General features: G+C 49.9%; 1 protein-coding gene across 7 annotated transcripts in view; it reads right to left on the bottom strand.

The window, feature by feature from the left end:
- Positions 1-22215, bottom strand: part of TNIK (TRAF2 and NCK interacting kinase) — a 167910-nt gene that overhangs the window by 21797 nt on the left and 123898 nt on the right. For 2 of the 7 annotated variants that reach the window (XM_052805179.1, XM_052805184.1), the window contains exons 13-21: positions 18120-18230; positions 17553-17639; positions 16151-16351; positions 11229-11393; positions 9127-9366; positions 6686-6792; positions 3802-3965; positions 2539-2636; positions 1795-1818 (exon numbers count right to left, since the gene is read on the bottom strand). In XM_052805179.1, the coding sequence (XP_052661139.1) occupies positions 1795-1818; positions 2539-2636; positions 3802-3965; positions 6686-6792; positions 9127-9366; positions 11229-11393; positions 16151-16351; positions 17553-17639; positions 18120-18230 (1197 nt within the window). The remainder of the gene's footprint in view (positions 1-1794; positions 1819-2538; positions 2637-3801; positions 3966-6685; positions 6793-9126; positions 9367-11228; positions 11394-16150; positions 16352-17552; positions 17640-18119; positions 18231-22215) is intronic. The other 5 variants (XM_052805180.1, XM_052805181.1, XM_052805185.1 and 2 more) reach the window with 5 other exon arrangements.

Below are 22215 nucleotides of genomic sequence, written 5' to 3'. Positions count from 1 at the left end.
GCAGTCACGACAACTAATTATTTCAATTAGGGCTGCAGCAGCTTCTATGATATGATTGTTTCTTTTCCTAAATAAGAATCAATGACAATTTCAACAGCTTAACAATGCTTTCCATTTAGAGTATAAAATATGCTCTTTATTGAGCACTTGCCTTTGAGTTGGCTTAGAGCCTTCTCAACTTTAAAAAGGACTTCAGGACTGCGTAAGAGCCTCTTAAAACTGCAGCTAGATTTCCTGCAGTGCAGGATTAGGACTGAACCCTTCTCTATCACAGCCACGGACCGTGAAAATTACTTCTTTTTTGCACCTTCCATTTCTAACGTGCTTCAAGGCACCCTATCAGCTTTCTTTGGTCATCACTAGAAGAGAGTCAAGTATTTTAAAAATCAGCTTAATTGGTTTTTAATAACTAATTTGGAAGTTATAACAGCAATAATACTCCCAGACAATATCATCAGATAACTTGTGTTTCCTAGTTAAAGCTTTGCCTCAGGATGGTTAATTCTTTGATGCTATCGTTTTCTCTAAGTAATGAGCACGTTGTAAGATTAAACGGCTTCACTGAGCTGCTCTTGGACCAAAAACAATCTGACAACTAGAAAGAAAGTGTTCTGTAGTTCCACATGTGTATGAAATGTTATTACTGATGGTGACATAATATGTAAGTTAGCAGTATCAGCGCTCTTTAATTACTTTTAATTACAAAGACTTCTTTAGATTTATTATTTGCTGGAATCAAGTCAGATTGATTTCCAAAATCACATAGCTCATTGAACTTGAATTTAGCACACATGCTGCCTCTATTTAGACACTGATTTATGTGCTTTTTTCTTAACAAAGCACCTCATTAAGCAAAACGCATCGCTCATGTTTTATCCAAGAGAGCAAGTTAACTAACGAGCACATCTTCCTTCTTTCCTCTCTGCTATTTTTAGAGGAAAGAGGCTGCAGGAGAGCCTGCTGATACCAGTGCTTTCCATTACAGCCCTGCAGTTCCCAGTATCAGCAGTGTGTGCACAGCGATGCATGTGTGAGGCAAGCTGAATGCTGCATCAGGAATGTTTGGTCTTTTCCCGTGAACATTTAAACATTCACCATCGCCAGAGGCACACACATCTAAAATATTATCATACGGTGAAAAAGGTGTAATTCAGGACTCTTACTTTTTTTAAGAGGATGGATGAAGACTAGCATTGCCCATCAACATCCAAGACGGCTCCGCCGACTCTGGCTTTACAGCTGACGGTCTGGTCCACGAGAGTGAATTACCCACTGTATTCCGCTGCTCTGTTTCCCTTTATTTGCCAAGCGCCTTCGTTCGAATTAGGCTTAAAACGCATTTCAAATAGCGCTCGATGGCCCCACTGAAATCAGTGAGCAGCCGGGGGCTGTAGCTGAGAGCAGGATGCGGTGAGCGGCGCGGGCTGCCCGGACCACCTCCACTGGCACAACAAACCTCCGCTCTCGCTCTTTCTCTTTCAAATACGCCGAAGAACGGCAGCGCCGTGTGCTCCGCGCGTGAACGTCGGGGTGCTTCTTGCCACGGCCTCCGTGCAAGTGGTCTGGCCAGCGGGTTTCAGGCAGCCCACGGCTGAGCGAGACACACCGGCAGCACCGCTCCCCTCCCCGCGGGCAGGCTCCCTACGCCGAAACGCAATCGTTCGGTCTCCCGTATGACCCAAGACTGCATCGCCACCTTTTTCAACGTCAGCACCAAGAAAACCCGGTTCGATATTAAGCGCTAACTAGTCAACCTTGCATAGGCATGACCCACTGAGAAAAGATATCACTAACCTCATCTATAGCTTTCTTATAGCTCTGTGGGTAAAGGAAGAATAATCAGCATCAGAGGAAACAGATCGGGACAGGAAAAAGCCAGAGGAAGGGCAAGCAGGTTAGAAATAAAATTAGAATTGTTAGCTCAACGCTGTGGAGTGTAGAGAAAAAAAAACAACATCAACAAAACATTAATAGACATTAAAAAAGAGAAGCAGTGGAAATTCATTTCGTTATTAGGCCGAGACCGCAGTTTTAAAATACAAATGTCAACAGCATTAAACCAGGAGGAAACACTTCGGATGAGATTTTGCTCAGAATAGTAAAACGGGAGTGTACAGAGACCACTACCAGGTTTGGTTTTAAGCTGTGAAGGCTGTCGGGGGCCGGTCGCCCAGCCTCCCCGAGCAGAGCATCCCTCCGCCGGGCTGCTGCGGGGGGACATGCAGCACGGAACACAACAATGTGCCATCGGCAACCACTGCGCCCAAGCTAGCAAAGCCCTTAAGCATCTGCTTCACGTGAAAACACAGGCTTAAGTGCTTTCCCCTAGACTTGGGCTCCTGATAAAAACTCATGCACTCTCTTAAGCATTCAAATCTCCCACGGGCTCTCACTGTACCGCCGCTTTCCAGTCTCTCTGCTGGAGGAGCGACAGCACTAGCCTCTTTTTTGGGGTCCCCGCGGTTGCGCTACCGCGCCGAAGGGAAACGTGGCCAAGCCGGCTGGCAACATTCCCACGGGAAATAATTTAAGACTCACAGCAGGTCGGCTCGGTCGTGTCACGTCCCTGTTGTCTTCCTGCTTTACCTTGGCGGGCTCATGGGAGAGCACGGGGGACCCTTCGGGCTTGGCGTTCCCTGGGCGAGAGGCAAGCGGAGAGAGTGGGAATTAAAATGCTGCTGAAAGCCGTCGCTGCGTCCTGTCACCTGGGACAGGTGGGCACAGGGGCTTCATCATCATTTTGCTTCTGTTGTTTCGAAAAACCCTCCTGCTCCTCTCTGCTTGACTGTCACTGCAACAAGTCTCCATCAACACAGCAACAGAAGCCCTAATCCAGCCCAGCCTCCGCTGACAGCCCTCTCGCAGCATTACTGCCCTTTTTTCTACTAAAGAAACAAACTCACTTTGCAAAAGAGCAGGGCGTGCGATAAGTTAAAAGCTCTGCAGCATCTGACATTGCTGGGACATTATTTGTCACAGGATTCCTCATTAGTAAAAACAAAACCAAACCAAAAAGGACAATTGGTGATAAACTCCTTTTATTGACTACCTAGAGGAGTGATGGCTTCTACAACAGACTTATCATCTTATGGCCAAGTCATAAAAAATTCAAAGCATGGAGGCAGCGTTTGTTTTAATGTGCTTCAGCCCTGGGGATTTATACTGCGGGGCTGTGCCAGAAATGCAGATGTATGGGTTGTATGTGCTTTAGCAACTCCCACTGCAATTAAACAGGGGAATGGAGTATCTTTAAGAGCGGCTCTAAGATGAGAGGAAACAATTCGGCGAGGAACATAAACCCAGTGTCAGCATGGCTGCCTGGCGAAAGCATTTTGGAGAAAGCTTCTTATGGGCTAATTCACTCCTCTGCGCCCATCTCAGGCTTTGCACAAACATGACGCTCAAAAAAAATACTATATACCCACCAAAAGTGAAACGCACTCCCAAAGAAACCATCACAGAAGAAGTGAGTTTGGGTCAATAAAGTTAGGAAGCTTGTTTACCCTACAGCATAATCCCCATCTCCTTTTGTACAAGCTACTTGGCACTGCGATGCCAAGCGCAGGAGTGACGCGTGCTGCCGTGGGCATCCTACATCAGCGTCCAGGCAAAAGGGAGCGTCGGCATCTCTGTTTGCAAGGAGGCCAGCTGGTCACAGAAGTACATCAGAAATGATGAATCCTTTGGTTTTTTAATTTTTTAAAAAACATACATGAGATCACAGACCTCTTGCCCTTCCTGCCTATCAAACAAGCCTCAGACAGCGCGCCCGGTGCTAAGGGATGTTTTCAAGAACCTCACCTCTGACTCTGTTGCGCTCGCTGGAGCCAGCTTGGGAGCCGGGCTGGGAGCCACCCTGGGAGCTGGGCTGGGAGCTGGGAGTGCTGGAGCTGGAGGAGCTGCCGCTGCTGGTCCTCTGCAGCGGGCTCTCCACGATGGGCTCCGTCCTCCTCAGGTCCGGGTTGCTGCAAGAGCACAAAACAGAGGGGTTACCATCAGCCGGTGTCACACGCGCCTCCGGGGCTTCAGATCCTTCCCACGCCGACAGTCGCGAAGGTGAGGAGACACCTTCTCTGCTGGAGCAGACAGGGCTGAGGTCTTCTCTTCCGAAGCTATTGAGCCAGCAAGCCCCACCGAGGGACTATGCAGAATTAGGCACTGAACATCTTTGTGCAGGTGCACCACAACCACGACGACAAATTGGCTAGAGCAGCTTTCTACCCTTATTTTGCCAAATTCGGCAAAAATCTAAAAGATTCTTCGCTCAGAACTCCCTTTCAGCCTGTAGATGCGCAATGCTGGGGTTATCTAATGAACCACCAATAGTCACCATAAAAGCAGGAATTTGCGAATAGCTGTTAGACAGAGAAAGAAATATTTCAGTGAAGGAAGGACCTCAAGTTTGCAACACGGCTGCAGATCACTTTTACCACTTATTCAAACCGCCCAATTTTCATGGCTTCACTTCAAACTTGCATCAGATAGCCACTTTTCTTCCTTGATTTCTCTCACCCTTGTGAACATACATAAATCTAGAATAAAAAGCGTCCTCGATACACAAGGAGTGACTAATATCTCTCTGGGTATCAGATGCCTTCAGAAAATTAATTCTTATTTGGCACCGAAATGACATCAGAAGACATGTTCACGCAGAGTTATGCAATTTGGTCTTATACAATATTTCTGTTAAGTGATCTTATTATTCAAAGTCCTATTAAAAATGCATAGAAAGCTTTCTCCGTCAAGTCCAATTAGGACTTTGCGTACATAAAAATGATGCAATAATAGTGCCACATGACATAATGCAATTGCACATGAAGTGCAAGGTCTGCGGGGTGTGCACAGCGTGTCCCTCGGAAAACAACCACGACGGTGCTAATTGTGCAAAGGCCCATCGCCATAACGGGGTCGTTGGCAGAATCGTTTGGATACTGCCTAGCATGGGTATTATATAAAATCCCTGCCAAGTGTTATCTTGCATTGACACAGGTGGCTATTAAAATGCTGAGAGCAAGACAGTAACTTTCTGTGTGCAAGGAAATATCCCCTCATTTGTTACAATAGGGTGACAAATAAAAGAAAGCGTATTTTAATAATATTTACATTTATGCATGGGAGGAATCAAGAACCAACAGGAGTGGTTAAAAAGGAAAATTGGAGAAATGCTACATTACTGTGAGAGAAATGAAATGTGAAACCATTTCACGGAATACTTAGTTTAATGGACTTGGTAGCATCCTAATAATTTCCAATTTTCATCAAACTGAAGGCCTCCAGCTCACGTTGTACAGATGACACGTCCTTAGCTAAATTATATTCATGAAATGTATTTGAATAAAATAATACCAATGTATTTACCTGCACGAACCAGGACTGGGACCGAGAGGCTGCAGCAAACACCGGGCAACCTTCAACTTGAATCCCAGACTCCCATTATCCTTTTTACTTTCCATACTATCACTTGCTAGGACCATGCAGTCCAACATCCCTCCGCATTTTAAACTGTCCTTCCAGCAACAGCTAATTAGAACAACAACATTTTCAAGCATTCAAAATGCTTCAGCCTTGAGCAATAAAGAGGAAACAACCACGGTATGAATGTTTTTTTGTCTAATTTTAAAAAGTAACAACAACAACAAAAGATTCCTCCTCCTTCTGCTAACCCTGCCAGCTTCTCTAGGCTGCTGCCCGCTGTATGCGAGTTTGCTGATGCATGGTCGGGGCAGTGAGCTGGAAAGAAAGTCCATACGCCTTGACATGGTGACAGTGCACGGCTATGAACATCCCAGCGTTCGCTTTTTGACCTCACCCTGAAAGGACAAGGCAGGAAGAAGAAACCAAGGAGCTCCATCACACAAGGCTACCTGGACACATATTTACCCTGAGATTTGCCCATCAGAGGCCTCAATCTGCCCACGGTGCTCTGCAAACCAGAGACGAGCTCTCGCATGACTAAGCCATGTTTTTTCCATCCAGCTCTGAGCAGAGCCTGTCAAGTCCCCTGCTCGTTTTAATCGTGCCCAGGGATAGCTCCGACATGGCAGCGACCGGACCGCTGCCGTGGTGCAGCATCCTTCCTCGGGATGCTACGAGCGCGCCCTGCACACCGCCGTGCCGCAGAGCTGGATCTGGCTAAGCTAAAGGCGCTAGTCCTGGGAAGCCGAAAGAAATTTAATCCTTGATCTACACCGAAGGAAGATCTCACCGAGCTGTATCAGCATCTGCCCCTCAGCACATTCCTCGGTCGTTATCTGTGAAAAGTTGCTCCGATGCATAGGAAACGTATGGTACGTATCACTGAGATCTCCCCACTGGCTTATAGGGATCCCTTTATATGCAAGAGGTGACTCTGGGAGAACCAGAACCTAATTCCACTAAAGGGAGCGCCCAAATTCCCATTCGACCCCACAGCAGCAGATGCAGCGTCCCACCTCCAAACCCTGCAATGCCCAGGAACGTATTCAGCCCAGGGAGCAAAGCCTCCAGGGATCCAAGCGCTCACGGCCTTTGGCGTCAGTACGAAATACTAACGAAATGCAAAAGTTCACCCCGGTGACAAGAGAAGCACTGCAAATCTCGTGTTGTCACCAGTCAGCAAAAGCAGGGCTAAACCCCAGCCCGCGTTCGGGCTCTCCAGCCGGGCGATGCCGGGATCACTCCTGCCCGTCCCGCTCGGTGTCCGTACCTTGCCCGAATGGGCTGGGAGCCCAGCCGGGGCCCCAGGGCGCTGCCGTTGCCCGGGGAGTTCTTCCTCGCCAGAGCAGGGGATATGGAAGTGGTTCGTTGAGGCACCTGGAAAAGAAGGGAGACGTTTGCTGTCACCCGCTCTGCCCCACCATGTCAGGTGGCCGTGCGCACCTCTGAGAGGTCACCTCTCAGCACTGCCTTAAGACTCGGTTTACGATTGATTTCCCACTGAGAGACAGGCAATATTTACAGCAATTATAAACCACAAAGCTCTTGGCTTTTAGAAGGAATCGCCTGAGTGTGAGACAGAAACGAGCTGCAAAGGTGCGGTCAGGGATGCTCCCGGCAGAGGAGCCCCGAGCAGCACACAGAGCAGCCTGGCTACCATCAAACAGGGCGTTTATTATTTCAAAAATGAAGGTACGCGCGCACACACACACACGTAATTTCAATCTAACAAAACCCAGAAAAGTACAGTTTTGAAGGTAAAATTCAGACTGAAGTGCATTTCAGCAGCCACGGTGGAGTTTTTAGCATCTCTAGCTCAGATTTAACACGTGCCAGCAGAGAGAAGGTGTTGACCGGTGAACGAACAAGAGGATCGACAGCGGGAAGATCCAGACCGACCCACTAACGCTCGCATTAAACCCCACGACCTTCGCGTGCCGCTGCCAAAACCCCGCTGCCGGCGGGACAGCTCACCGCCCACGCCGCCGGCAGAAACCCAAAGGCAGCCGCAGCCTACACGTGCTACGGCGGGCGACCCCGGAGCCGTGCCTCGTCCCGCGGGAGCACGGGCATCGCCGCGTGGCCGCAGGCGCGGTGGTCTCATCCCCGGCAGCGCGGGCTGACGTGGAGAGGCACGACGATACTCACCGCGCAATACCTTGCACCAGGGAACAAGGGCTCGGCGGGATTAGCAAAAAAAGGGTTAGGTGGGCTTTTTTTTTTTTTTTTTGAGAATAAACACGCAGTTATGTTAGGCGAGATAAAAAGATTTAGAGAGCGAGCGAGCTTTATATTCTGTGGCATCGCTAGCTACAGCTTGTCTCATTAAAAAGCAATCTCCCCTCCAGGTAGGGTACTCTGCAGTCGGGACTTGGGGAGTTTTTTTACCTTCCTCTGAAGCATCCAGCCATAAGCACTGGCAGAAACAAGACCCCGGACCCCAGAGACAGCCGGCCCTGCCTCACAGGGCAGGCCTTTCGTTCCCGCTTAAAAACACATCAAAGCCACTTTGGGCAGTAAAATGTGAAGTCAGACTCCTCCTGAGTATTACTACTGATACGACGGCCTTAAATGTGATCTGGTGGGGAGCCCTTCCAGAGCTCGCGTTCCCTCAGCCAAGGGGGAAAATACTCCATAGCGCTGGAAAAGAGTTTTTTTCCGAGGAGCAGGTGCCGTGGTCTCACCGCGTAGCGCATTGCTGCAGTTAAGAGATGCCCTTCTCAAAGGACTCAAGGCAAAAGCCAACATCAAATTGGAAAGGGTTTTCCAAAATGAGGTTAAAACCAGGCAGCCACCCTCCTGCACTACTGAGGAGCGAAGCACACGGACAGCTCCAGGAGCTGTTGGCTTGCTTTTCCTCTTAGGTGAGCACCGATGTCTCCTCTCGCTCGGTGGTAGCAGAAATAGGAACATTATTCACACGCATGAGAGACCACCATAGATCCTTTGCACGGGGAGGCTTACCTGGTAGCTGGTATTTTGCTCTTAAAAAGGCAAGTCACTTACTTTGTTAATACATAGAAAAACTGCCTCTCGATCCGGGACAAATACTGCCTCACTGTCACTAATCAATTTGTAATCATTTTTTCTCTGTAAAAATCCTCCCAGGCTGAGCACTGATTCACTGTAAGGGGAACTTTAATGGCCAAGTTATAATTCTTCCAAAACGAAGGTGTATAAACAATGCGATCGAAATACTGGTCCAGAAGAGTCTTAATTAAAGAGGTACTGCCAGATGCTGCCAAAATGTCAATGAATGTATAAAGCTGCTGGAGCCCTTACAAGTCTTCCATCAAATATTGATTGCAACTGGAGGCATGGTACCGGATTAAAAAGGACCCGTCTTATTGAGTGTGACAAATTTTATGTTCCTATAATTCTATTTAAAAGGAAGGTTGTTTTTTATCCTAGGGAAAGGAGATATTAATTTATTTTGGCCTCTGTCTGGGCTCGAGAACTTTCTTTGCTGGAGGGCAACACTACTTTGCAGCGCTGTGTGCGCACCCGAGAGCAGGTCCCAGCATCTTGTGCGAAACCTGCCTCGGGAAATGCAGCCCCCGGGCAGGTCGGTACCCGCCGCGGAGCCACGGGGATGGGCTCGGTCCTGCCCGCTCTGCTTTGCCGGAGGTGCTGAGCGCAGCACCGTCCCGCGGGGACTTAGCTCTGGGATTGCCTCTTTGACGTGCTGAAAGTGAGGAGCGATAGTGTTACCTTTGGCGGAATGTCTTCCTCCTGCCGTAACCAAGAACTTCGGTCAAACTTTTCAATGCGAGGGGGCAGAGGAGGGTTTTCTGAGGTGGGGTCCGAGTTCTGCCTTGGCATCTCAGTGCGGTGAGAGGTCACCGTCAGAGCCTCCTGAAACCCAGCCAGTCCCTTTGCAGGCTGTTCATGCAGTGACTGAGACCCAGACAAGGAGCTTCCTTGGGATTTCACAGTGACCAGATGTGGAATCTAAGCACCAAGTCAAAACAGAACTATCAGTACAAAATGGAAAAAAAAAAAAAAAAGGAATCAAAAAAAGATATTTGAAAATTTGATTGAAAAAAAAAAATTTGATTAGCACTTCGGATGCACTCAAAAGCCCCCTCGGTTTGAGATCAGCACTGCCTTGGTTTCAGGACCTTCTGACTTACATCGCTTCAACGCAAAACCTATTAAAAATCGCGCTCGCGCAGCTCAGCCTTTTAAAATCGGGCAACGTCACGCTTCAGTCCTGACCGCTCCTGCGTGCGCACGGTGACACGGCTCGCACCGCCAGCCCCGCGCCGTTCTGTGGGTACCACCCCAGGAGCCGGGGCAGGCTGCTCCCTCCTGCCAGCTCCCGCACGCACCGTGCCCGCCCCAGGCTCTGCCTGCCGCTGGCCAAATTTCCAGCTCCTACGCCTGCACCTCTAAGGTTGCGCTAATGAGGTTTGGCATGGATTTTCCCTGTTAAAAATGAAAAAAAAAAAAAAAAAGAAGGAAACGATAATAAATAATAATAAAAAAAAATTGTCAGGAATTCTGAGGCATAGATGGCTTAAAAAAATAAATCTTGAGGCATGAGTTTCTATAGGTCTAGGTAGCCCCTACCCCATGGATCAGCCCTATAGATCTAAAGGTTACGAGTGAAAGGAATACTGACATCTGTTTGGGGAAATCTGAGAAATTCACAAAGTTAGAGTTTGTGAAATCAGAGCTTCTTCCCAGGACCCTCTGAAGCTGCACTTCTTTGATACAGCGGGGCTGTAACTTTTATTTGACGTTTCTACATACACGTCTATGTACGCATGTACACGTATCACGTGCCTATGTGTACGCATGCATACATTTACATGGGTGTCTGGGGTTCAAGCAACTTCTTCATTAGTACTTTATTGCCAAACAAAAGTCTTTGTAGCTGTTGGTGATATAGGTCGCCAAAAAGGTCACTGAAAAATATTTGGTCAATCAGAGAAATTGCGGTGAATTGGGGTTTCACCCACTTCCCAACGTATATAGACCATGCACGTTGGGCAAAAAAAGCTGTGTGTTTAAGGGCTTTCCTGCACGTGTTTCGTTTAAAGCTGGCATTGTCCTACAGGTGCGCATACCACACGCGGATGGCACTTAGTTGGCACATTTTCCCACAGAAAGCCCAGCCGGACTTGGAGCAAAGGCTTTGTACTTCCCTCTGAAATCCCTGCGGGAGTCTGCGGATCTGCGGGAGCAATTCCAGGGGCTGGGCCAGAGCCAGCACCGACACTCCTACAGCTTTCGGTGGCAGCGTACTTACAGACCTCGTGGCTGGGAGGAACTTTTAAAATAACAAAGGCCCTTCTCTGTGACGGTCATGGTGATCTATGCCCTCTCCAGATGTGTTTGTGACTGATGTCAACTCAATGGAAAACCAAAACAAAACCTTGAATTAAAGCGGCAAAGAAAGCAAAACCTCTTTCTGATGATCCTCAGCATCAAAGCGTCCCGGGTCTTTTGTACCAGGCGCTGTGGTTTTAGTCCTTTACATAAACCAGATCCCAAGGAGGAACAGAGCAACTGCCGCACCGGACCAGAGCAGCGGTTCCTCTCAGTCCTCCAGCTTGTTTCTGGCAGTAAACCAGTACGTGATGCTTCAAAGGAAGGTATAAAGCAGCGTGATGTTTCTAACACATGGAGGTGACAAGAGGAATCCACTCATGAATGTAGATGCTGCTCTCACTCACGAATACGCTTAAGGCTGAGAAACCAGGGAGCAAGAGACTATTTCCCTTTAATCCGCTCTTTTTCTTGTTACCTTACCAGCACCCCCAGCATCCTGGCTCCGGTAGGTGAGCCGGCCGGGGAAGCACCATTACCTGCGGGTCCACAGGTCGGAGCAGGGGAGGGGTCCGGGCCGGCTGCACACCGCTAATGCTGAAAGACTCCGACCGAGGAGGCAGGTTGGGGTCAGAAATCCTGTTGGCCACCTTATGGGGCATGGCCGGCGAGCTCTGGCGATTGAGCCGGGAGCGCTCCTCCACCTGCGGTGAGACGGGGAGAGTGGGTGAACGCCCCGTAAAAAGCCATTTCCAACCGAAGACCAAGGCATGCACATATATATACATAGGAAGCTCTTTTCTCTTTAGGGATATCATATATATTGTATGATCATGGAATCCAAGTTACCCGGCAGATTGTGCAAGAAATGCATTTTAAAGACACCGAAAGGACTACTCGTATATATGCGCATAATTCATTTCTGAATACGAAATGGAAAAATAAATAAAAGGCAACATGCCTCAGAGAGGTATTTCTAGAAGATGACTCCTGAGAAGCTCTTGCTTCTTCTCAAATGTACCTTTAAGCAAGGGGACCCTTTTCCTTCACTACTATAAACACCACGAGGAGTGCTTTTGTTTGATCTGAATAAAAGAATAAACATGGCAGCCAGAAAACGGCTGGCTTTGATCTAGATTTAGTGAGTCTGGCACCTTGTCATGTATGGAAGGGGAAAAACCTCTATTGCTGACAGAGAAATAAACCCAAAGCCCACTGCTTTCAGTTACCCTTGATCAAAATACAGCGGTTTCAGCTAACCCAGACGTACGTGCAATCTGGGTGCTCCTGCAGTTAGACTGCATGCATTGATATTCATGCAGCATATGCTATGCAGAATTTTTGATACCTCGAGATCTGACGTGTATTTTCATTTACGTATCATTCACGTGTTAAATAAATACCCTTAGCATGTCTTGATTCCACCACGTACAACGTCATGTTTAAAAGACAATCTTTAAAACAGGTTTGCTTGCAAAGAACCACAGCTCTTCTTTAAGTAAATGAATACTCATGAAACAAAAGAGCCATTATATTAATAAAAATGAATCTTTTCCTCTTTCAGAGACTGAGCAGGAGTCAGAACAAAATTTAGGTAAGAGATTTGTGTTACGGACTCTTTCCTTTCCAGTTCACGAGGGACCACCCGGGCCACTGCTGTGTCCTAAGAGGTCGTCACAACTTCCCCAGGCGCTGCCCAGCGGCTAGCAGAGGCCGTGCAGAGCTCGGTTCAGCGATGCCCACGGGAGCGGACGCAAGGACGGGAAGGAGAGCAGGGCGGGAAGGAGAACTCCCTCTGAACAAGGGAGCAGCAGCACGAGCGCTGGGTCGCAGGCCTGGTCCAGCACATCTCCTTATCAGCCAAGCCTTGGCACGAACGACAGCAGGCAGGGACGGTGCCGCCGCCGAGTCCTCCGGCTGTTTGCAGGCGCTCTCCGGCACGCTGCCAAGCCGTAATGTGCAGCTAATTATGGAGGACTTCAAAGCTTGCGTGGAGGAGAAGGCAGGAGAGTGATGAGATGGGGATGTCTGTGTACTGGGAAGGGGAAAGGCGCTTGGTTTCCCACTGCCAGCATCTCCTCGCTAGCACTTTGCTGCACCAGCGCAGCAGAGGATGCTCTTGGGACTCTCCAGCTGTACTTCGTGGAGCCTGACTGACTCCACCATTAGGCAAAGAGGGGGAAAAAGCAGCAAAACCCTGCAGGAATTCATCATCGCTCCGGTTCAAGCCATCTCTAATTGAACTCAAGATTCCCCTCAAACAGGAAACATCCTTAGCAGCTTCTGTGCAGGTCCCAGTGGAAGGCTGCTAATGTTTTAATACATCACTTCAAAGCGAGAGAAGGATAAAGCCACCGGGACTGAAGGAGCAGCTGACGTGCGCGTTGGCTGCTGCAGAGAACAGCGCAGCTCGTGACGCACAGCCGAGCCCCCGGGAAGCTCTGAGCTGCAAGAAAGCACCGCAGGGCCTGGCCAACGCATGGAAAACATCCGATTAAATCCGTTCCCTCCTTAATGCATGGTCATGTATGGCATATACACGCCCAAACCCCTCCTTCAGCTGACCAAGCTTCTTTGTCACTGAGAAGTCAGACCTGGCTATCTGCATCACTTCGTTTAGCAAATACTGGTCCATAACGACAGAGTCAGCAACGGAGAGAGCTGCTACTTACAGTACTTCTGCTTAGAATGCTAATGCCACGTCCCTGGCTGGATCATCAGAGGGTCCCAACGTGATGTCCAAAAAGGCTCAGCTAGTCCTTGCTTAAAGAAGAGATGCGCCTGGGTAAACAGGGCAGGTCTGGGACAGCACCCAAGCTGTATCCCAAGTCCACTTCCAGTGGATAACCCTTCCCTCGCAAGAGGATGAGGAGAAGGGACAGCAGACGGGGATGTGCATCCATGCGTGTTGGTAGGACTATTTGATCAGACTGTTTTGTTTAGCGTAACAAAGAGAAATCCTTGACTGTGCTCCAGGGAAGCTATGAAAGATGCAGTACAGCCTGGTTCCTAACCCAGAGCTTTGTCTTCACCAACAGGCCAGACCCTTAACAAGGGGACTCAGGGACACAACCGCAACGCAAGTGGCCACAGCCTCACCTTTATGCTTTACCCAACATCTGCAGGGTCTTGGAGTCACCATCTGAAGACGAGTGAGGTGGGAAAATAAGTGCATAAAGGAGAGGTATGAAAAGCCGAGAGGGGCACGGCACGAGAAGAACTCAGCCGTGGTGATCAAGTTCCTGAGAGAGAAGACTTGAGACCGAAGAGCATAAAAACAAGGACGGTATGGGATATCACGCAAAATCCTCAGGAAATATCCCAATAAGCTCTGCAGAGCCTCCACAAATTGTAGGCTGAGCACCAGACTTGTCTTTTTCTTGTTCCCAAAGGAAAATAAAGTCTCAATATTTCTGTTAAATTAGCACGCATGGGTTGGGTATGGAAATTGCTAAACTATAGCAAGAACCATGGTAGGCTGATTAAGTATCAGCACAAGTCTATTTGTATAGCCGGCAAGGATGGTACTTCAATACATGCAGCAAAGTAGCTGAATTGTGCTAAAAGTGGGACTAAGCAGTAGATAAAACAGGGGATGGAGGCAAGAGGAGTAGTTTTGGGAAGTTCCCAAGGGTGTTGTGTCAAGGCAGTACATCAAACTACTGCTCCCAAGAGCAGAAAGATGCCACAGTCGCTGCTTTGAGCATTTCATTAGAAACCAGACAGAGTGACACAGGTAAAGAATAAATGGTTTGGAGAGCTAATTGGTGGAAGCTAGAGATGTTCCCCAACAACAGGAAACCTCATTTTCCCTATAATTTCAGCAAAGGGTATGAGGCCACGTTCTGCTGCTCTTATTCACACTGCACAGTTCCCAACGCCCTGCTTCCAGTGATGGCATCAAAAAAAGACGCCTCCCCCACGGAATAGAAGAAATGGGCCTTTGTGTCTGAAATGAAAAGCTAAATCCAGCACTTTTCTCCTTCACTCCAGATAAAGAATAAGATTCCTTTTTATATATCTTTGTTATAGTTTTGAAGACAGTGCCAGAGGTACTTTAGCAACGTTCTAGAAGATTTATTTAAAACCAGGCAATGAAAGACAGAGTTTACTCCCTTTTTCCTGCCTGCTATCTACCCTCAGCGTTTCTGCAGATGGACAAGCGAGACCCAGTTCTGCACAAAGCCGCAGCGGCACCACGCAGGCGGAAGGCTCTCCTGTCAGAGGCAGCTCAGCACATCTGGAACATCTCATCTGCAGACCCACTTACCAAACCTCTTCTCCCACTGGAAGGGCTGGAGAATGACGCTGCAACTCCACGAAAATATGTCATCTGGCACACCGCCAGCAAAAGACTAAATCGGATGGGAACAAAGGAGAAACCCAAGGGAGTATAAAGAGGTGAAAAGAGTTTTTGACACCCACATCTATCCCTGTGATGGTTTAGAAAGGCTAAGAAGCGTTCATATTATTGGCCTTTGCTTAGCAATGGACAGCTGATTGCAGTTCTCGAGCATTTGATGCTTGCAGGTATTGTCGCAGGATGCGACTGAGGGCTGACAAGAGGAAAGACCAGGAGACAACTACGTGTTGGATGCACATCATATCTGTGCCAGGACTAAAGGGTGCCAGACATTTGGCAGCGGAGCAGTGATCCTACTTAGCAGGAAGAATAGGCGAGTTATTAACAAATCTTTCTGCCCAGGAGTAGGGTTACAAAATTAAACCAACTAAACACAAAGAACTTTAGAAAAATTAATAGCAAGAGTGGGCACCAGTCTTACTGGAGCCACCACAAAGAGATTAAGGAGAAAGAGTTCGCACATGATCCTGAAACCGCATTGCAGACAATGCATGTCTTCATCTTTTCAAGATTATTCAGCCAGGCAATAATTAATATTCAAGATCTCACAATCGTTACAACAATTCCCTCCTTTTGCTGGAGAGAAAAAGAAAATCAGCAATGTGGCTTGCCTTCCTGAAAATCACGAAAAGAAGAGCAACCCCAGGCGATACAGCCCTGAGCACAGGAGGAAGAGCTGTCCGATCCCTGTTTGACTATGGGGAACTGAATTAGCACTCAGCAAAGAACCCGCTACAACCACCCTCTGCATTCGCCCCTGACCCCCAGCAGACTCGTGGACGTGCCAGGAAGGAGCATCAGGAGCTCCTGGCACGTCCACAAGTCCCCGGCTATGGCTGAATCCCTCCCGGAGGGATCCATCCTCCTCCTCGCATGCCCTCATGGAAAAACCTCCTTCCTCCACTCCCTTTGCTTGCACAAACGTACACGCAGACGCACACACGCTGCATTAAACCGGGAGCATTTCCAGCACAGCTAATGGCATCTGCCGAAGGCCGACCCAGCAGAGTGCAACCTGCCGTACGTGTTTCGGACCGAACGGCGTGCCCGGCCCTGCGGATGCAGACAAGCGTCACCACGCTCCTCGCTCTCGCCTACCTCCTTGGCCCACGCTGGTTTCTCGCTGGCATTTATCCCTTCTTTGTAATGGTAGAGGGGTTTCTTCTCTGCCGGCCTCTGGTCCTGCCGCTGCTGCTGCTGCTGCTGCTGCAGGGAGACCAGGTAGTCCCGCTCCTGCTGGAGCTGCCTCTGCAGCCTCTCCGCTTGCCGCTGCTCCTCCAGCTGCTTGCGCTTATACTCCTACCCAGAAGAAAACGCAGTGACACGGGTGCCCGGCCAGCCTGTAAACACAGGGCTGCAAACCGCAGATTTATCTGGTTGGGTGCAAAATGGGGCCTGAGTATCTGAAAGGCTGTTTTCTGGCAAAGCTCATCGATTTGAAAGACTCTGGGGACTGAGCTGTAAAGCATCCCGGAGGAGAGACAGTTGGGAGGACAGAGCCAACAAATTCAGAGTTGTGAACCCGGCATTGGCACTTTGCAGCCGGTGAACTGCCCCGTCTGCTGGGAACGGGGGGTGCTAGCACTGCCTCGCTGGGAAACCCTCCGAGACCCCCCCCAAGGCTGAGGTCCGCTGAGGGGTTACCATTGACTTTGCCCAGATTTTTCTGGATGGGAAGAACAAAGGATCAATCCGACGAGGTGCCAAACGTCACCGGGTCAGACAAAACCCAACTGAAGCCAACTCCTCTGCAGGACCAATTCATTGGTCGTGGGAAGGGCTGCGGAGCAGAGCCAACTGTATGATCTTTCTGAATCCCTACATCTCTATGAGGTTTAACGAGTAAGTCATTTTGAAAGGGCCTTTTTAAAAGGCAAGGGCTTGTGTGAGGGTTTTTCGTTTCCCTAAACAAAATTAATAGCAAGAGCAAAAAAGAATAATCCCTGTGGATTAAAAGAAAATGCAGTGACAGTAACAGCTACCAGCATTGAAAAGGGTAACTCAAAACCAAATTAAACAAAAAAAAGAGGACATCTAGAATGCAAACAGCACAAGAGGGAATATACAGCGTTCCTGCAGGGAAACTAAAACAAAAGCCTTCACTTGGAATATGAAAACCCACATGGCAGGGTGGGTTTGCCGGGTGCAGGCACGCCACAGCTCGACCACACTCCAGCATGCTGCAAACAGCCTTGAAAACTACGCGGCAACAAAGAGGGCTGCTCCTCTCATCAAGGCACGAGCATGCCGACGCCGCGGGAAGGATGCAACGAGAGAGCCGTGCACCGCGAGGGGACCCAGCCCGAAGCGGCGGCGGGGGGAACGGAGGCATGCTCGCAGCCACGGAACGGGACGGGAGGCTCTGGGTTCGGCGGTGACAGCGGCGTCCCCCACGCCTCGGGGTGGCAGGAGGCACTCGGGGGGGACACGGGTGCACGTGGGCACATGCGGACGCGACACGGGCAGAAAGCGGCAAGCGTGGCCGGGGCCTCCCATTTACCAGAAGTAGTGCTTGCTCCTGCAACAACTGCTGCTGCAGGATCTCTAACTGTCTCTGCTCCTCCTCTAACTGTCGCCTGATGTACTCCTGGAGGCACGGGCAGCAAGGATCAAAGGAAAAAGAGAGAGAAGGTAAAAGAGCCAGTATTTCCCAAGAGGAAGGAGAATGAGGTGGGCACCCGCATCCACCCCGCCCAGGAGCTGGCACCGATCCATCAGCCCGGGCACCCTCCGTCCCTGCCCAAGGAGCCCAGGGTGTCCACCGCTCTACAAGGGACCTCCGAGGGTAAAGAGGGAAAACCACTGGGAAATGGCGAACTTTAACTGGGAACACCACAAAACCCCACCCTGGGAACAAGCGGGTGGGAAAAACCTGCGTCAAGTGTCTCTACACCTGCAGGCCAGCAAGTGGATCCACACGGAAATAAATGACGGCAGTGGAAAGCGACACGATTAAGCAATTAAGCAATTTGCTCTCAAGTGGCAAAAAACGTGTTGACAAGAAAATCTCTGATTAGAGGAAGAGGAATCCGCGCCGAAGGCTATCGCCCCGCTCCCGCCGGGTTACCTGCTCGTGCTCCGCACGCCGCCGCTCCTCCTCCCGCCGCATCTGCTCCTCGTAGTGCCGCCGCTGCTCCCGCTCCTGCTGCTTCCGCAGCTCCTTCTCCCGCCTCTGCTGCTGTGGGGGCAGGAGGCACAGGTCAGCACCCCCACTCCTCTCCCCGGGAGCTCAAAGTCCTTTTTCTCACCATTTTCGGGCAGCCCGGCGACCTGCAACGCTCCTGCCCACCCGAGGAGATGCCTTGCCAGCAGGCAGGTCCGTTTGGGGTGGCAGAGGGGCTTGTGGATCCCACCCCGTCCTCACACGCTCCGGTGCCCAGTATCGGCTACAGAGAACCCGTAGCATCCTCGAGCCAGCACCGGACCACGCACGTAACCCCATTTCTTCTCCCGCTTGCAGGTGAAGCCAGGCAGGTCCCCCGTCACCAGTGTGCCCGACCAGTGGGTTAATCGGGTCCCGGACACCCGGGAGCTGCACGAGCCCGTCGCTTATGGGGAACTCATATCTCAGCCCCAAACCCAGCCGTGAGGATGCTGGGGGAGCTACTGCCTGCCGAGAGGGGAATGCATCCCTCTTAAGGTTTGCTGAGACCAGAAGCTAACACAGACGACCCAAAATCCAAGCGTTTTTCCTTTTCGAAACACAAAATGAGCTTCCCTTGCCGTCCTCAGGCCACCCCTGCCCCCTGGGTCACATCCCTGCTTGCTCCGCTCTGTAGCATCTTTCCTGACAGCAATCCAAGGCATTTTGGGGTGACGACGACCTACAGCCTGCTGTGAGCCGTCCAGGCTGCGCTGAGCACCCAGGCGACACCCGCAGCCCCCACGCCCCTTGCTTTTACCCCAACATCACTCCTCCAGCTACCCCAACCACCCTACTCTCCCATCCTGGGGAGCCGGGTTTCGCAGCAAACTGCTGCAACAACTCTGCCGAGGAAGCAGAGGGGCCGCAGGCTGCTCAGCACCGCAGGCCCGCAGCCGGCACATCGGCAGAGGGCACTCAAATGCCAATATTGGGCTACCAGGACTCTGCAGCCTGCCATAATTCCATCATGCGCTGGGTGCAGCACCATGCGTGCAGCACTAACAGGGAGGCAACCTGCTGAAGCATAAACCTGGTCCTTTTTTCTCCATTTTTTTTCCTTTTTTTTTTTTTTTTTTTTTTTTGCCCTGCGGCCAACACGCAGCGGCCGAGCAGACTGCAGTGGGGAGGCAGGCACCGGTGGGGTTGGCAGTGCCATGCCTTTGCTAAATCACGTGGAAGGCTGGAGCCGGCAGCTGACTACGGCGGCTCTGCCCAAGGAGCTGGCTGGAGACAAAGATGCATCCACTTTAAACTGCTGCTCTGCTGTAAACCTGCGCTGTATATACAGATGGATTTAAAATCTGTATCTATCTATCTATAGATATCTATGTAGGTATCTATCCCTATTGTAGATATCTATCTATAGGAATATTATATAGCTATTATAGATATTATATAGATCTATCTCTAGAATAGGTATCTATCTAATACAATCCAGATCCATCTCTCATACATTTGTAATAGATATCTAAGAGATAGATTTACTCTATCAGATAGATAGCTATTGTAGATATTACAATTCTATTCTCTTTGTTCTATATTCTGCTCTATATGCTATTATATATCTTTGTATATCTCTCTGGAGATAGATATCTCTATAGGTATCTTTATAGATAGATACCTATATAAATAGACCTACAGGTAGATACGTAGATATTTTAACAAACATTTAAAGACACCCCCACAGTTCAACATAGGGAGGAGCCATTGCCTGTCTTGCTGCTACCTCCTCATCCACAGGTAACATCCACAGCCACCCTGCACAGGGACTCTGATGATTCCCTCTAGCTTTAACGTTCGAGCTGCGGCACAGCTTTAGTGCCACCTATAGCCATATTTATCAGTGCTGCTCCACTCGCCTCAGGGAAGGAAAATCGCATCCAACCTGAAATAACCTGCCAGCTCCAGACTCCGGCGTGTCCCACGCCAGGCGCCGTCACTCGCGCTGCCCACGTAAGCCGGGGATGCATGTGTTACTCCGCGCGTACGCCTGCCCTCGCTGAGCGCAACGCGAACGTAGGGCTGTTTGTAGTTTTTTAAAGTCTATACTAGAAATTGCAGAGGATACGCCACCGGGATGCGGTTAACTCTGCAGCAGTAACGGTAATACACGGGATTTCTTGGCTTCGCCAGCGCTCCCCGACCTCCTTAGACGAGCGCTGTCGGTGATGGCCGTTGCTTCCATGCACTCAGGAGCACGGATCTGTTGACTAACGGATTGAACAGACATGATTACCCTGAGCTTCCAATCACAGTGTGTATCACACTGGGGTTTGGGCGGGTTTTAATGGGTTTTTTTAGTTAAAATAGCACACTGCTGAATAAAGCACATAATGCTTGTGTAGGCTGGGCTTGGCTGGCAGGAGGCAAGGCCCTGAATGCCACAGCTCTTTCTTAAATAAAAATCACTCGATTGGTCTTTATTTCCGATCCGGCAGGCGAACAAAGCCAAACCCCTCCAAGGAAGGAGACATAAGTGTTTTTCCCAGGGAGGGAGCAGCATACCACCATCCTTCCAGGGTACCCAGCGGCCCCGGCGAGCTTGCCCCACTTCTGGTCTCTCTCCTGCAAGGCAGCATCTAACCACCAGCCTCCTCCACACCTAAAAGCCTATTTAAGCCCAGGAGCTGGGAATTGAGCTCCCCCCAGGCAGTTTTCTTTCAAAGCCAGGCCTGATCCTGATGCTCTTCTGGATATTTAAAGGACCTCTGCGCCCTGCTGCAGCCGGGCTCTTTGAGCAGAGGCTGTGAGCGGGATGGAATATATACATTTATCGAGGCCAGGAGTACAGCACTTCCCTCCAGCTCAACAGCGGTTTTGTCAGGTCACATTATAAGCAAGTCATTTGTCACGGTTGCATTACAAGCACCTTCAGCTAACCACTGCACCGCCATCTCGGCAGAGCAGGGCTGAATCGGCCGCGGCACAGCCTCCCGGTGCGCTCAGCTGCCTTCCCCGTACGGCCTCGCTTCGGCAGCTGGCAAACATCTGGAGAGGACCTGGCACTGCAGTGGGAGAAGCCTCCAGCAATGCCCCCATCTCCCCTCTACCTCTGCTCACGCCGGTGCTGAGCAGCGCTGGGATGGCAGGGATCCTGTTTAGAGTAGGGGTTGAGCTCAGCAAGATGCAGCTGAAAACTGCATGTGAAAAGTGCATGTAGTAAGAATTAAAAAAAAAAAAGGGGGGAGAGATTCAAAGATCTCTCTTTATTTCCCTCCTTTTCTCCCTGTTTTCTGCCCTCCCTCTCCCACTGCGAATGCACACTTCCCACGTTTCTCCAAGCCTGAAACTACTGTGTGTATTTACACTATCCAGATCTATTATTCATGCAAGGCAAGAGCGCCAATTAATTAGGACTGCATTTATATAACTCTGCAGGTAAAGCTGTATGTAGCTGCTTGTAAGCCAGAATGGGATCTTATTTGCGCTGCACTAGAAATGACAGGTTTTAAATATTGATGAGGGAAGACACACAAAGGCAAAACCTCTGGTGGGAAGGCCCTTAGAGGCCTGGCATGAAACAAGGACTTCAAAGGAGCAAGCTCACTTTGCTAGATCAGACGCGTTCAGGACTACGAGCGATCGGCGGGCTGGAGCTGCCCTGTGACCCTGGTGAGCTCGGAGAGGCACCGACACTTGCAAGAAGAGGGTCCTGGAAACCTTGGCTGCTGCTCCCAAACACGAGCACGAGCCAGAAAAGAAGTGGAAGGGGAATTCCAAGTGACAAATGAAAACAAATATTCTAGGTGGTTGCGTTGTTGTGACAGGCTCATTTATCGGAGCCACCAGGGAAAGAGTGACTGTGGCTGGAACATCATCTTCCCTGACACACCGAGCACTGGAGCACGGAGAGGTGTTTCCCACTGGTAGAGAAACTGGGTCAGAACTTCCCACCATGGCAAACGGGGATCTGCTATGCTCTGAACCATCGCAGGAGCTTTTAGTTGGGATCATCATGAAGGGATGCTCCATGCAGGAAAACCATGAGCTTTGCATGCTTTATAACCAAAGAAAAACT

Source organism: Harpia harpyja, chromosome 12 (assembly GCF_026419915.1).
Source record: "Harpia harpyja isolate bHarHar1 chromosome 12, bHarHar1 primary haplotype, whole genome shotgun sequence".
NCBI lineage: Eukaryota > Metazoa > Chordata > Aves > Accipitriformes > Accipitridae > Harpia > Harpia harpyja.
This window is presented reverse-complemented; position numbering and strand designations above follow the sequence as displayed.